The 13793-nt window shown below is 32.6% G+C and overlaps 1 protein-coding gene across 1 annotated transcript; it reads left to right on the top strand.

Moving 5' to 3' along the window:
* The first annotated feature begins 7802 nt into the window (after positions 1-7802).
* Positions 7803-10676, top strand: LOC116014068 (heparanase-like protein 3). The gene is made up of 9 exons (XM_031254056.1): positions 7803-8085; positions 8328-8364; positions 8448-8631; positions 8726-8868; positions 9192-9422; positions 9529-9718; positions 9810-9935; positions 10037-10136; positions 10215-10676. Exons 1-9 carry the CDS (start codon positions 7861-7863, stop codon positions 10587-10589), a joined length of 1611 nt encoding a protein of 536 aa, XP_031109916.1. The 5' UTR covers positions 7803-7860; the 3' UTR covers positions 10590-10676.
* Positions 10677-13793: the final 3117 nt, after the last annotated feature.

Here is a 13793-nt window from a genome sequence, read left to right as displayed (position 1 = left end):
AAAAAAAAAAAAAAAAAAAAGACAATAGTGCCCAAACTAGGAAAACCACTTGCACAATTCAAATTGCCTCCAACGAACCAGAACCATTAGATGGCAAAATAAATTAAACATATTAGAGTAATATAAATTATCGGAAATAATAATTAAATCATCAATATGTGCATATTGTACATTTTACTTCATGAAACATTATTACTAATCAAGTATCATTTACTTTTTATTTTTTATTTTTTTAATAAAGATCTTGTGTTTTTTTTTTTTTTGAGTAATATCAACTCTATTACTCCGTACAAGGTAGTATCTGTTCAATAATATAGTCATATAGATATTGTGTTATTACATGTTAAATTAAATGCATATGATATTTATATTTATGCATCAAATTACCGACATATTTCAATAATAACAAGTTTAAATTAAATTATAAAATGACAATTTGTCAAATCTAATTCCCTACAAAGTTTGAGAATTGAAATAAAACTTATGTATATATTAATATGATTTAATTTAAATCACAAATTGTTAACTATTTAAATTAAGTTACAAACAAATTTTACACAATTTATATAAAAAATTTGCAAATAAATTAAACTAAATAAGGAACAAATAATCGTATACCACATTTAGCAATTTTATTAAGCTAACAATTAATTAAAACAAATTTGATTATTATTAATGAAAATGCTTAATGAGTGCTAATATAGTCTTATGATGAACATATCTTGATGGATTCTTTCACAAGGGAGGGCATGCTATGGCCCCACCAGTCCCCTTTCTCTATGCCAACGTTACTTGAATTGGACAAGTATGAATGTATGACAATGTAAATATGATCTGTCCATTTGAAGTTAAACGCGAAATTTCCATTTAAGAATTTCCTAATTAATGAGCATATTATCGCTATCTTCACGTTTATTTCAAGTTGACAAATCATATTTATTAGTCAAATTCGAAGAATACGTTAATTAGTTTTCAGATATAAATGCATTATGATTGACCAATGTTTAAAATTTTTACAAACTTTATTATTTAAGGAGAAAAATCATACAAATCCAACTCATAAAATATTAGACACATAGAAAATAGTTCGATTACCATCAAGCTCAATGCCAATGCGATATTTCTTCATCATATCGTACTTAATGATATTTAGTCCTTCATCGCTCTCCCACATCAAAGTAGTAAAAGGTGGCATATTGCATATTCCTATTCCATTCCCATTCCCATTCCCGCATAACATGCCTAGATCATCCGAGATGCAACATTGTTGGGGTTCCATGGATAATGACATGGCTAGTTGTATCGTTGAGGCAAATGCATTTCTCGGGAAGGGCTCCGACCTGCTCAGGCATGGTCCGCTGAAGTTGAGCACAACGTGTTGTATGGCCTTTAATGAGATGAGTGATCGATGTGCTAATGAGGGCTTTGCTTTTAAGGTCTTCGTTCCTCCTTTGGTGAAAGAATATTGTGGTTTTAGTTGATGATTTTGAAATAATTGGCACGAGTAATGACTAATGAATATGCATTTCAATGTTTTCACCCTATTTCTTATTGAATTAGTGGCGTAAGGCATGTTACGTTTGTATCCTTCTTCAAAAATTCACCCTATTTCTTATTGAATTAGTGGGATAAGTCATGTTATGTTTGCATTGTTCTTCAAAAATTCATAAGGATTTAATGTTTAGTATAACTAACAATTGCCAAGGCTCGAATTGAGTTCGCACACTTAACCCAGTTTTTTTTTTTTTTTAAATCACTTATGCAATTAAAATTAGAAATTTAAAGGGCCCAACCAAGGACCTCTTGATCTGCAGTCAAATGCTCTACCACAGAGCTACGGACCCTTACCGGTCTTAATGATTTAATTAGACAATAAAACTTCAACTACTACTCCTCCCATAAGTTATAGATCTCATATTTATTTTTACACTAATGTACCGTTAAGGAGATATCTCAAATTTCCCAGATAGTAGTAATTTTTTTTAGAAGGCTAATTAGATACCATTTAGACTTGAGGGTTTTTTTTTTTCTCCTCAACTATTGCTTTCATCGTGTGTAAGGATTCATTTGATTGTCAAACTTCTTGTTTGGGCATTGTTGAGAATACAACCAGCCCCAATCAATATTGATTCCACTTTCTCTAGATTCATGACCATACCATCAAAACATGGATCTACAGGCCATGGATGCAAACATTAATTATAAAGGTAAAGGATCGGAAAAGAAAGTGGCATGGGTTATACTTGCTTAGAAGAATCACAACCTTGGAGTTCGAATAAGTTGATAATAGAATTAATTGTTTTGGAGAATTACTATTTATTGGTAAAACTAAATCGAGATCGGTTAATGACTATAAATTTGTTAAATATGAAGTCCTGTGGATGGTCATGGACCATTACCTTATTGTGAAGGAATGAGTTCTTAACTTTGACCATATGAAGGACAACACAGAAAAAAAATGATAGTGGTCGAGTATTATGATTTAATCTTTAAAAAAGAATTGGAGTGAAGATGGTAAGCCAATTAAAATTGATTAAGCTACTAAGTTTGCTCGAATGCGCGTTCAAGTCGATATCACCAAACTTCTTGTAGTGAGATTCCGTCTTCGAAAAAATGTTTGATTCAATCATATTCCTTATACGGTACGGTCCGTGTGACACTTGTACAACATCCTGATCTATCCCCGGTCCCGGGTGTCATCTATCATTGATCTTTTCCCAGAAGCTTAACTTACAGTAATCTTTTTGGTTGCATGCCCATGTACATATATAAAGACGATGACAATTAATAATACACTGACTGCAACATCTAACAAATTTTGCATTTGTTTATGACCTTGTTTGGTAAATAATCAGCCTATCAGTCAATTTTGGCTTATTTGACCACTATTAGTTGTTTGGTTAATAAGCTTTTTGTAACTCTAAAATGCTAAAATTCAAAAGGCTACCCAAAACAGCATTTTCAATTAGCTTTTTGATAAAAGAAATTATACCAAACAGTTATCAGCTAACAGCTAATCCATCAAACAACTTTCTACAATCGGCTAATGTTATCAACAAATCATACCTTCTAACCCAAACCGCCAACCCAATCAGCTAACAGCCATTTACCAAACATGACCTATATCTTCCGATCCAGAATTTCTTTTACTCCACAATCATATCATATTACACATACTGCAGCCACACCGTACCATATCTTGAAACTTCTCATTCATCTAATACTCGATCATCATTATTTATTCATTTATTATGTCTTATTCATCTGTCTCTAATTAGCCCTAGCTTGTTACACTCTTGGAAAAATCTCATTTAATCCCCAGTGACAAGTTTCTTGCAACCGAGTTTACACTATAACTCTAGTCGAGTTAACTCGATAATTTACTTAATAATCACAATCAATGTTTCAAAGCTAGATAAAATGGTTTTCAAACCTTCACCTTACGCAATAAAGAGACTATATTTGATCTTGTTTGATCAAAAAGTCGATTAAGAATATATAATATAATACATACAAAATAATAAATGTACAACCTAGCTCTTATTTTAATTAAAATGGAACACATTATTCAATTCTTTTAATTTATAGTAGAGCTAGATGAATATTACTATATTAGAAAGTAAATTTAGTATGAAAATATCATTCTTTTCAGTAAATTATGGTGCTTAACACACCCGTCACCATTTTTTTTAATTGCTTTTGATCTGTTAGATCTTTTTAGATGGACAACTCTGATCGGTTCATAGTTCTCTCATGTGCGCTTATTCTTATTTAATCCAAATCCTATATGTATAGGATCTATAAAAATTCGGCGGATTTGATTAGATTAAAAAAACGTGGTGACACTTTCGTAATTATCAACAACTTCACTAAGCAAACTTGAACACTTGAATATGCCATCTTTAACAACTAAATATGCAAACCTGGTAAATTTTATAAAATCAACAAAAAAGTTAAATTTTAGATCTAAATTGTAAATGTTAGACCTTAAGCAGTAAAAAGTGAACCACTAAACTAAATAAAACCAAAAAACTTAGTCATAAACTCTAAAATCGAAACCCTAAGTACAGTGCACTTTAGCATTTTTGCAGTGCAATCTTTTAATACTAAATATGCAAAATATTAATACTAAATGTCTAAACTTGAAAAGGTCTTAGAATTATTGCAGGTTGTAGTGTTCAAGTTTGCATAGTAAAGTTGGTGATAAATACGAAAATGCCACCACATTTAAAAAAAAAATTGATTTGATTCAATTCGTCCAATTTTTTTAGATATAAGGCTGAGGTTGATTCTTATTTCTCTCATAATAAGGACTTATTCTCATTTGATCCGATACCATAGGCCTGTGAGAGTTCAAGTGAGAACATCCCATTGTAACAAGTATGAACACATCCACATCATTCATCTTCACAAATCAAAGGTTAGGATTTTACTATTTTTTTTGGGTGTAACCCAGGGTCTCCACCGTCTGACACAGTGGCTAACCTCTCGCTGGATTGTAGGCACCTCTATTGGGTGGGACAGCTGGCTTGGAGATTTAAGGCTGCTACATTCCCAAAGCCAAGTTAGGATTTTACTATTATTAACCGCTCAAGTTTGCAATTATTATAAAATTGTGTGTGTTTCTCTGTGTGTGTGTATATTTGATGCTCAACATATGAGATTAGAAGCTAGGGTGGAATTATTATCGGAAACAAAGCCAAACAAATGAACAATTATCTCTTAATGGTCAGTGAATAAGAAAGCAAAGAAAAGAACAAAAAATGACAATTGTAAATTTTACGGTTTGCCTAATAAACCAAAAAATTTATTCAAAAAAAAACAAAAGAGAAAGAAAGAAAAGTATTCTCTAGCCTCCCATTTTGTCTCTCTCAATAATTTTTGCTTTTGAACATCTCTGTGACATACATGCATGTGACTTTTCACTATTATGTGATCAAGCTTAGTGCCAAACATGACCCTTTTCTATACATAAATTATAACAAATCAGAACAAATGTAGACCTTTTAAAGAAATATTTTATAGGGAAGCAGAGTGAGGCAAGAAAGTGAAAAAAAAAAAAACTATTTAAAAAAGAATTAGATCTAATATCCAAAATTATTAGTTTTACTTATAACTTTATCGTATTTCACTTTATTTGTAATAACGAACACAAATTATCATATTTTCATCTTTCTTTTCTTTCAAAAAGAAAAGTAAAATAGAGATGGTTGTCAAATAAGAAATATATATAAGAAATTATGAAATCATGTCAGCGTGTGTAAAATTTTGAAACTAATTAATCTAATTTTTGGTCATTCAACTATTTAATATATATATATATATATATATATATATATAAAATTAAATGAAACAACATCTTTCTGTGAGACTGTGAAACACAACATGAGACACGATCTACTACAGGAATGTACACAGACTAGAGTCTATGCAATTTGCCCAATATAAGAACACACAATTTAGTGTGTTCGAGAAGATATTGTCTCACTGGAACATTAGCCTATTAGCCTATATGTATGGAGAGGGGTAATTGACTTCAAACCAAACTAATTTGATCTCCTACCCACTTAGTTCTATTATGTCAACATAGTGTTGGAAATATGGTATTTATTTATATTGATGGTAATTCTATGGCTAATGATCAATGATATTTGAAACTTTTTTACTTCTTTTCAATCCGGCCATGTTGGGAAATGGGAATAGTTACTAGTTCTAATTTTATACAAATTTATATTTTTGGTGAAATTGGTTGGACTATGGTCCTATCTATTAATAGGGTTTTGGTTTACATGTCATGGTACGGCAAATGCTAGTGAAAAAGAATTTGTAACTAACTATAGGGGATTTGGTGTATTATTAGCAATTTTATTGGATAACAAATAGTTTTTAATTTTGAGAATTGTTCCAAATATTGAATAATTTGATTTTGAGTATATATGATTCATTCTTTTTTTAGTCAGTTACTTTAATTTTGAGAATTGTTCCAAATATTTTTTAATACCACAGTTAAAGAATTAAAATTAACATTAATTTTAAATTTTTACATGAAAATAATATTTGTAGAAAGCATCTCTATACAATAAATTTGATCGTAAATAGTGAATTAAAAAGTGCAAATTCTTTTTATATCTCACCGATTTTTATAGTTGAAATTAAACATAAGACCACTCACCTTCTAATGAATTTTCAGTATAGAAAATCGACTCACCAAAATGTCTTAGGGTGTGTTTGGTTGGTGGGTTTAGACATATGGAATGAGTATGAAAGTGATTGCTTGTGTTTGGTTAATAGGTTTTGTGAATGCTACTATGGGTTTGAAATACCTCATTAATGAGAAAACCCATACCCTTATTAAATAAGGGTTTCATCTCCCTTCCTCATTTCTTCTTCAACTATTAATAATCATTCCCATTCCACCGGGTTGTTATGCCGTGGACCCAGGTCCACCTTGCAAGGTGGACCTGGGTCTACATTCACATACACTATAGTCTACATTCACAATTTGTAAACTCCACATACACACATTACAGGATTATATGTTTAGTAACTATACTCTACATTCACATACACTATACTCTACATTCACAATTTGTAAACTCCACATTCACACATTCAAAACTCTATATTCACATGTCTTATACTCTACATTCATAACTTGAAAACTCCACATTCATAACTTGAAAACTCCACATTCACACATTACAGGGCTACAAGTTGCTAGAACTTCTTAACTCTATTACAGATTCACGCATGCATAACTCTACATTCACGATTTCTATACTCCATATTCACAATTTGAAACCTCTACATTCACACATTTATGGGCAACTCTACATTCACACAATCATAAATTTACATTCACGATTTCTATACTCTACATTCACACATTTTTGGATAACTCTATATTCAGCAATATATTTACTAAAAAAAAAAAGAAGACAAAAACGACGTAATTTTGGACCCAGGTCCACCTTGCAAGGTGGACCTGGGTCCACAGCATAATTTGCCCATTCCACCCAACTACCAAACATGCTAAATACTTTCACCAAAACCCATTATCATTACCAAGTATTTGATACCCATTCCGATTCCGATTCCATGTGCGAACCAAACGCACCCTTAATTCTTTGTTATTTTTCCACTTAGACACTTTTGTTTACCTTGTTTCTATATACATTCCATGAATTAAATAAAATATTTTCATATAAAAAAAAAAAAAAAAAAACTAACTAAAAGGCACCATCATACATGTTATGGGCGTCTTTTGGTCACCACTTTTTTGCTAAAAATCTCAATCAATATTGTTTTTTTTTTTTTTGAAGATCAATCAATATTGTTTTTTAATTCTTTAAAATGTATTATAACTGAAATCATGAAAATTTTATTTTTCATTAGAAATCATTAACGTAAAAGGAAAAAAATACTACACTAAATTATTTCCATTTTAGTCATTAACATAAAAAGGGAAAAAAAATACTGCATTAAATTGATAACCATTTTAATCGTTAACGGTAAAGGAAAAAAATACTTCACTAAATTGCAAACTACTCTTTAACTTTTGTAACAAATATTTACAGAATTGGATAACTTTCAAAAAGATCAATCGGTGAATTTAAAAAATAAATATAAGAATTACAATAAAGAAAAAACAAAGTATAATTTATCAATGCAATCTGTACAAATTTATTCATTTAGTATTATTTTTAATCAACCTACTTTTTTATATTTAGATAATTAGATTAACATTATCTCGTCTGTCTATTAGCCCTTGTTACACTATACTCATGTGAACTCTTATTTAATCCCCAATGACAACTTTCTGGCAACCCAATTAAAAAATAGATCTTGAAGTTGTTAGTAATGGGTCATTCTTGGGTTTTGAGTATTGGGTTTTTTGTGCTTATACTTAGTTTGAGCTTCAGTTTTGGGTACGCAGAGGTTGTTGAAGGGACTGTGTTTATAAATGGGAAGAGTGCCATTGGAAAAACAGACAATGATTTCATTTGTGCTACCTTGGATTGGTGGCCTTTTGATAAGTGTGATTATGGTACCTGTTCTTGGGACCATGCTTCTCTCCTCAACTTGGTATGTTTAATTTCTTTGTTGCATTCATTTTCTCTTAGCTTTTTGTGTTTGCTAATGTTGTTTGGGTCTCATATGTGGTTGGTTCTTTTGATACTGTGCTGTAGATTTTCTGGTTCTGGTTCTTGATTTTGAAGCTTTGCTTGTGAAGAATTTTGCAATTTTCTTTAATTTGATGCTCAAATGTACTGTTTTGCCATATAGGGTTAAGAAAACTTATTCATCTTTTAAACTTGGTTGCACAGGATCTTAGCAATGCAATACTTTTAAATGCCATAAAAGGTATGGATTTGTGGTTGAGTTTCAAACAAAACAGATTCTTGGGGCCTAATTAACTATCTTTTGCAAATATTTCTAATCTGCAGCTTTCTCACCCCTAAAGATTAGGTTGGGAGGCACTTTGGAAGATGATTTGATCTATGAAACCGAAGATCATAGCCAGCCCTGTCTTCCATTTGTGAAGAAGGAAACAGAAGTGTTTCAGTACACTCAGGGTTGCCTGCCCTTGTCTAGATGGGATGAACTAAATGCCTTATTCCAAAAATCTGGGTAATTCTTGCCCTTTTCTGGTTTAATTTGAACTAATCAGTGTTGTGGTTGGGTAAAAGTCAGAAAACTTAATGGCATTTTGTGTCACATACAGTGCTGTTATTATTTTCGGCTTGAACGTTCTCTATGGACGGAGACCATCACAACCTAATAACACACCTTGGAATTCAACAAATGCTGAATCGCTTATGCGATATACTGTCATAAAGGGTTACACCATCCACGGTTGGGAGCTAGGTTAGATTGGCTACAACTTCTCATCATTTAAACTCGTTCGTCTTTAAAATAAATCCTCGATCACACTTGTTAATACTATGTTTCGAGACTCGCATATGTAGTACATGAATTGGCATTTCAAACATCTCGCAATAGGTATTGTCTATAATTAGAAATGGTATGTTTGTATTTGAGATAACGTTTTGACCTTTATATATACTTGTGAAGCTTACCAAAACCTTATATGGTATGAACAGATACTACAATGTAATAGCCTAATAGGGTCAGTTGTATTAAAAAAAAAAAAAAAAAAAAAAAACCTTATATGGTTTTTTCATAATCAGGGAATGAATTGAGTGGAAGTGGAGTTGGGTTTAGCATCGCAGCAGATCAGTATGCGTTGGACACAATTCACCTGCACAACATAGTGCAGATTATATACAAAGACATAGAAGCTAAGCCGCTGATTTTAGGACCGGCAGGATTCTTTGATGCAGACTGGTACAAAGAATATGTAGACAAAACACACAATTCATTGGATGTGATCACTCACCACATATATAATCTCGGGCCAGGTATCTGATCAGATTTAAACCGCTATATACACAAACTAGTTTTATTTAGTCCTATATTCGTATTGCATCGTAGATCTTAGGAGCAGTTTCCTTGTTTGGGTAATAGGAAAAGACGAACACCTTGTTGAGAAAATCCTTGATCCGTCTTTTCTTGATGGTGAGGCTCGTACTTTTAGTCAACTGCGTAGCCTCCTCAAGAACTCTGGAACTTCGGTGAATTCTTGGGTTGGTGAGGCCGGAGGGGCATATAACAGCGGACGCAACCATGTATCCAATGCTTTCGTTAATAGCTTCTGGTAATGTGCAGCAGAATTTCATGATTCTTAGCTTTAATTCCTTTAAATTGCTCTATGCTGAGTCACATGTTCTTGAAAATGTAATTGTTAGGTATCTCGACCAGCTCGGGATGTCTGCATCATATGGCACAAAGACATACTGTCGACAGTCACTTATAGGTGGAAACTATGGTTTGCTAAACATCACTAGCTTTGTACCAAATCCAGATTACTACAGGTTATTTACACGAATTCCGGGCTTTAATTTGCCCCGAATAACTTTTGTTCTGTGACATATATACGGCTGCACACTAACTATGTGTTGAAACCGCTCTGCAGTGCGCTTCTTTGGCATCGATTGATGGGAACAAATGTTCTGGCAACCAGCTTCTCGGGGACGAAGAAAATACGGGCTTATGCTCACTGCGCCAAGCAATCTGCAAGTTTCAAGTTCAATCAACATTTTCAATAGCACTTAAATCTTTCTTGATCTAATAACAATTTCTCTTTTTTGCAGAAAGGGATTGCCTTACTGTTGATCAACCTCGATGGCAACACTTCCGCGAAGGTGAGAGTTGATTTCAATGGAAGTTCAATGGAGCATAGCAGACACAGAGATGATCATAGCCTTAGAATGAGAGCATTTCTGGTGCCTCAGATTTATGAATTAGAAGCCATGAGTAGAGAAGAGTATCATCTGACAGCCAAGAATGGTGATTTACAGAGCCAGATTATGGTGCTAAATGGGAAGGAATTAGGTGTAGATTCATCAGGGCAAATACCTTCCTTGCAGCCTCAATTTGTGAGCTCGTCGGAGCCCATAACGGTTGCTCCTTTTTCCATTGTTTTTGCTCATATACCATATGTGGTTCAGCCTGCTTGTTCTGCTTAGGGGCAGATACTGTACTTGTTCCTAGCAGGGATTCTTGAAATAATTATAAAAATGGAAAAAGCATAAGACAAAAAAATTGAAGTAGTATTCTCTCTTTGTTGAAAGAAGATGATGGATGATGCAAAAAAAGATATCAATCTGTAAATGAATTGCTCTCAGAACTGAAATAGTATCAAATATCTTCATAAGGTAAACCTAGATTAATCATAACAAAGTTGCAATCTTGGCGCGTAAGAGGCATGTCGTGGGTGTGTTATTATTGATGGGGATATGACTCCGGGAACTAGGCAAATTTGGAGGTAGTTCACATAATAATGTGGACCAAGTCGATAGACGGAAATTATGTTATGGTCAAGGGCGGAACCACCTACATGGTGCAGGGGCCTCCCCCTCCTATTTTTCTTTAATAGTAAAATAATACGGAGTACTTTGAATCTTTTGATCAATTAGTGGTATTGTATATTTTTATTTCTCTTCAAGCACTCAAGCAACATTCTTTGAATAACTGCTTTAATGGTGGCTTCGGCCTTCCAAGTCAAAGAAGAGGGTGATTACATGTCGTGGGGTGTTATTGATGGGGATATGACTTCCGAGAGGCTATTTCTAAGGGCCAATTTTTTTTTGTAAATTATACCCTGGACCATGGTTCAAAACGGTGTCGTTTCTTTTAATGAAAAGAAACGGCATCCATCTGCACCATTCTAAATAAAGTAGCTCTATTTGTGTAACATATTCAGTTTCCTTTTATATACTCTACAGTTTCATTTCAACCCAACTACAGTTTAATTTCGATATAACTATTGTTTCATTCGACATTATACACTCAAATATATGAAACTGTTATTCAGTTTCATTTTATATACAGTTTCATTTCAACACAACTACAATATCATTTCAATTATTCAATATAACGACAATTTCATTGGACAATATACACTTAAATATGTAAAACTGTTATTCAATTTCATTTTATATATACTGCAGTTTCATTTCAACACAACTACAGTTTCATTTGATAATATAAAAACAAATATGAGGCAGTTTCATTTTAGATACACTGTAGTTTCACTTACGTGCTCCATTAAGATGTGACAGCAGTCGTTTCTTTACTTAAAGAAACGACATCGTTTTTGGGTAATGGTCCACAGTATAACAACTGGAAAATTTTACTGTGGGCTATGGTTCACATAGCAGTGCGGACGAGGTTGATAAACGGAAAATTCTATTATGGTACATGTAGCATCTTCTCTCATTATTCAGTTTCATTTTATATACACGATAGTTTCATTACAACACCACTGCAATATTATTCTAAGTCAACTACAATTTTATTTGACAATATACCCTCAATATAAGAAACCGACTATTTAATTGTATTTTATACACCGTGTAAGTTTTATTATAACAAAACTAAAGTTATTCAAATACAATTTCATTTGACAATATATACTCAATATGTGAAATATGTTATTCAATTTCATTTTATACCCAATGTAGTTTAAATACAACACCACCAAAGTTTCATTCTAATTAAACTATAGTTTTATTTAATTATGTACATTCAATATGTGAGACTTGATATTCAATTTCATTTTATGCACAATATAGTTTCATTAGAGTACTATTAAAGTATCATTCTTATTCAACTAGATTTTCATTTGATAATTTACATTCAATATCTGAGACATGTTAATCAATTTCATTTTATACACAGTAATTTTGTTACCGTACAACTAAAGTATCATTCTAATTCAACTATAGTTTTATTTGACAATATATACTTAATATGTGAGATCTGTTATACAATTTCATTTTATACACATTGTAGTTTCATTACAACATCAATAAATAAATAAATAACTGAATTCGCCATAACAAATGTAATGGCCACTGTTTTTTTTCATCAAAAGAAACGACGTCGTTTTGATCATAGTCCATGTGGACCATGGTCCATTGGATTCAAGGGGATCCATTTTTATTGGTGAGGTTTAGGCTCAAGAAGAATAAAAGTTTTGGTGGGCTATGAATTGAAGGGAGGAATGCATGGTGGCCCTACAAGAGGGAGCAAAAAAGTTTTGGTGGGCTATGAATTGAAGGGAGGAATGCATGGTGGCCCTACAAGACGGAGCAAATAGGTGAGGGATTATGACAAATTATCCTGTGGACCCAGGTTCAAAATACACAATTTATATATTGGGTGTCATAATTTATATACTGAATGCTCACAATTTACATATTGAATATGAATGTTCATAATTTTAAACATTCAGTATGTAAATTGTGAACATTTAGTATGCAAATTGTGATACCCGAGTCCATGGTTTAACTATTGGAGGTATTACTAACAAGTTTGAACCCTCAACCTCCCATTTGACCTTTTGAAGAATAAACATTGGGTGTATTTTTCGGACTAGAGTTTTTTGATAATGTTTTCTCCTGCAAATAACAATTTTTTGTGGGATCTCCTGATCAGGAAAATTGAAAACAGCTACCGCGTAGCCTGTGCGCATGGCGCACTGCTGCGCCCAATTGGCACGTAAATATATTTTTATTTTAAACTTTTGTTGTCAAATTTTATTTCCCTTTATTCTTCATCTTTTTTCGTTTTCTCTCTCCCTATCTTTCCTACATGTTAATGCAAAAATCACAAAGAAACTTATATTATTGAGGCCGCTCTAAGTCTTTAAGTAATACATCATCAAACCATTTTTGGCCCCATTACAAATGTACAATCTTAAAGTCATATACATGACAGTACAGTTATAGTTTGCAATTTCAACCTTTGACAGACTGACAGTCAAGCATATAAATGCATTTCATTGTTTAACGTTCTTGCCTCTAATTCTAATTTTGTACTCCGTATTTTGTATGCATTGCAGTGCTCCTCTTGGGGGCAAAATCACTTGTTAGGGTAAATGTTTATCACTTACACCAAAAACAGCTATAGGCCCCGTGATTTGACTCTGATACTACTTGATAGAATTAAGAGCTTATCACTTACTCCAAAAGCTATAACTTGGAGCGAAGACATAATTTTATTTCCTTATATCGCCACACATTTTTTAGATGTTGAACTTGACCTTTACCCGCCTCAGCCCAACAATTCTCCGGCCACTAAATGCTAGACTTGACCTTTACGAGTCTCCACCCAACACCACTTATGTTACGTAGCTGCTCTAAAAAAAAAAAAAAAAAAAAAAAAAA

Source organism: Ipomoea triloba, chromosome 3 (assembly GCF_003576645.1).
Source record: "Ipomoea triloba cultivar NCNSP0323 chromosome 3, ASM357664v1".
Classification (NCBI taxonomy): Eukaryota; Viridiplantae; Streptophyta; class Magnoliopsida; order Solanales; family Convolvulaceae; genus Ipomoea; species Ipomoea triloba.
The sequence above is the reverse complement of the archived record's forward strand: the minus strand, read 5'-3'. Positions and strand labels throughout refer to the sequence as shown.

Bases quoted from the DNA above. Each gene is read 5' to 3' on its own strand.
- LOC116014068 (XM_031254056.1), top strand. From the start codon at position 7,861: ATGGGTCATTCTTGGGTTTTGAGTATTGGGTTTTTTGTGCTTATACTT. The intron at 8,632-8,725 runs GTAATTCTTGCC...TGTCACATACAG, and splicing joins GCCTTATTCCAAAAATCTGG to TGCTGTTATTATTTTCGGCT. The intron at 9,936-10,036 runs GTTATTTACACG...ACCGCTCTGCAG, and splicing joins CCAAATCCAGATTACTACAG to TGCGCTTCTTTGGCATCGAT.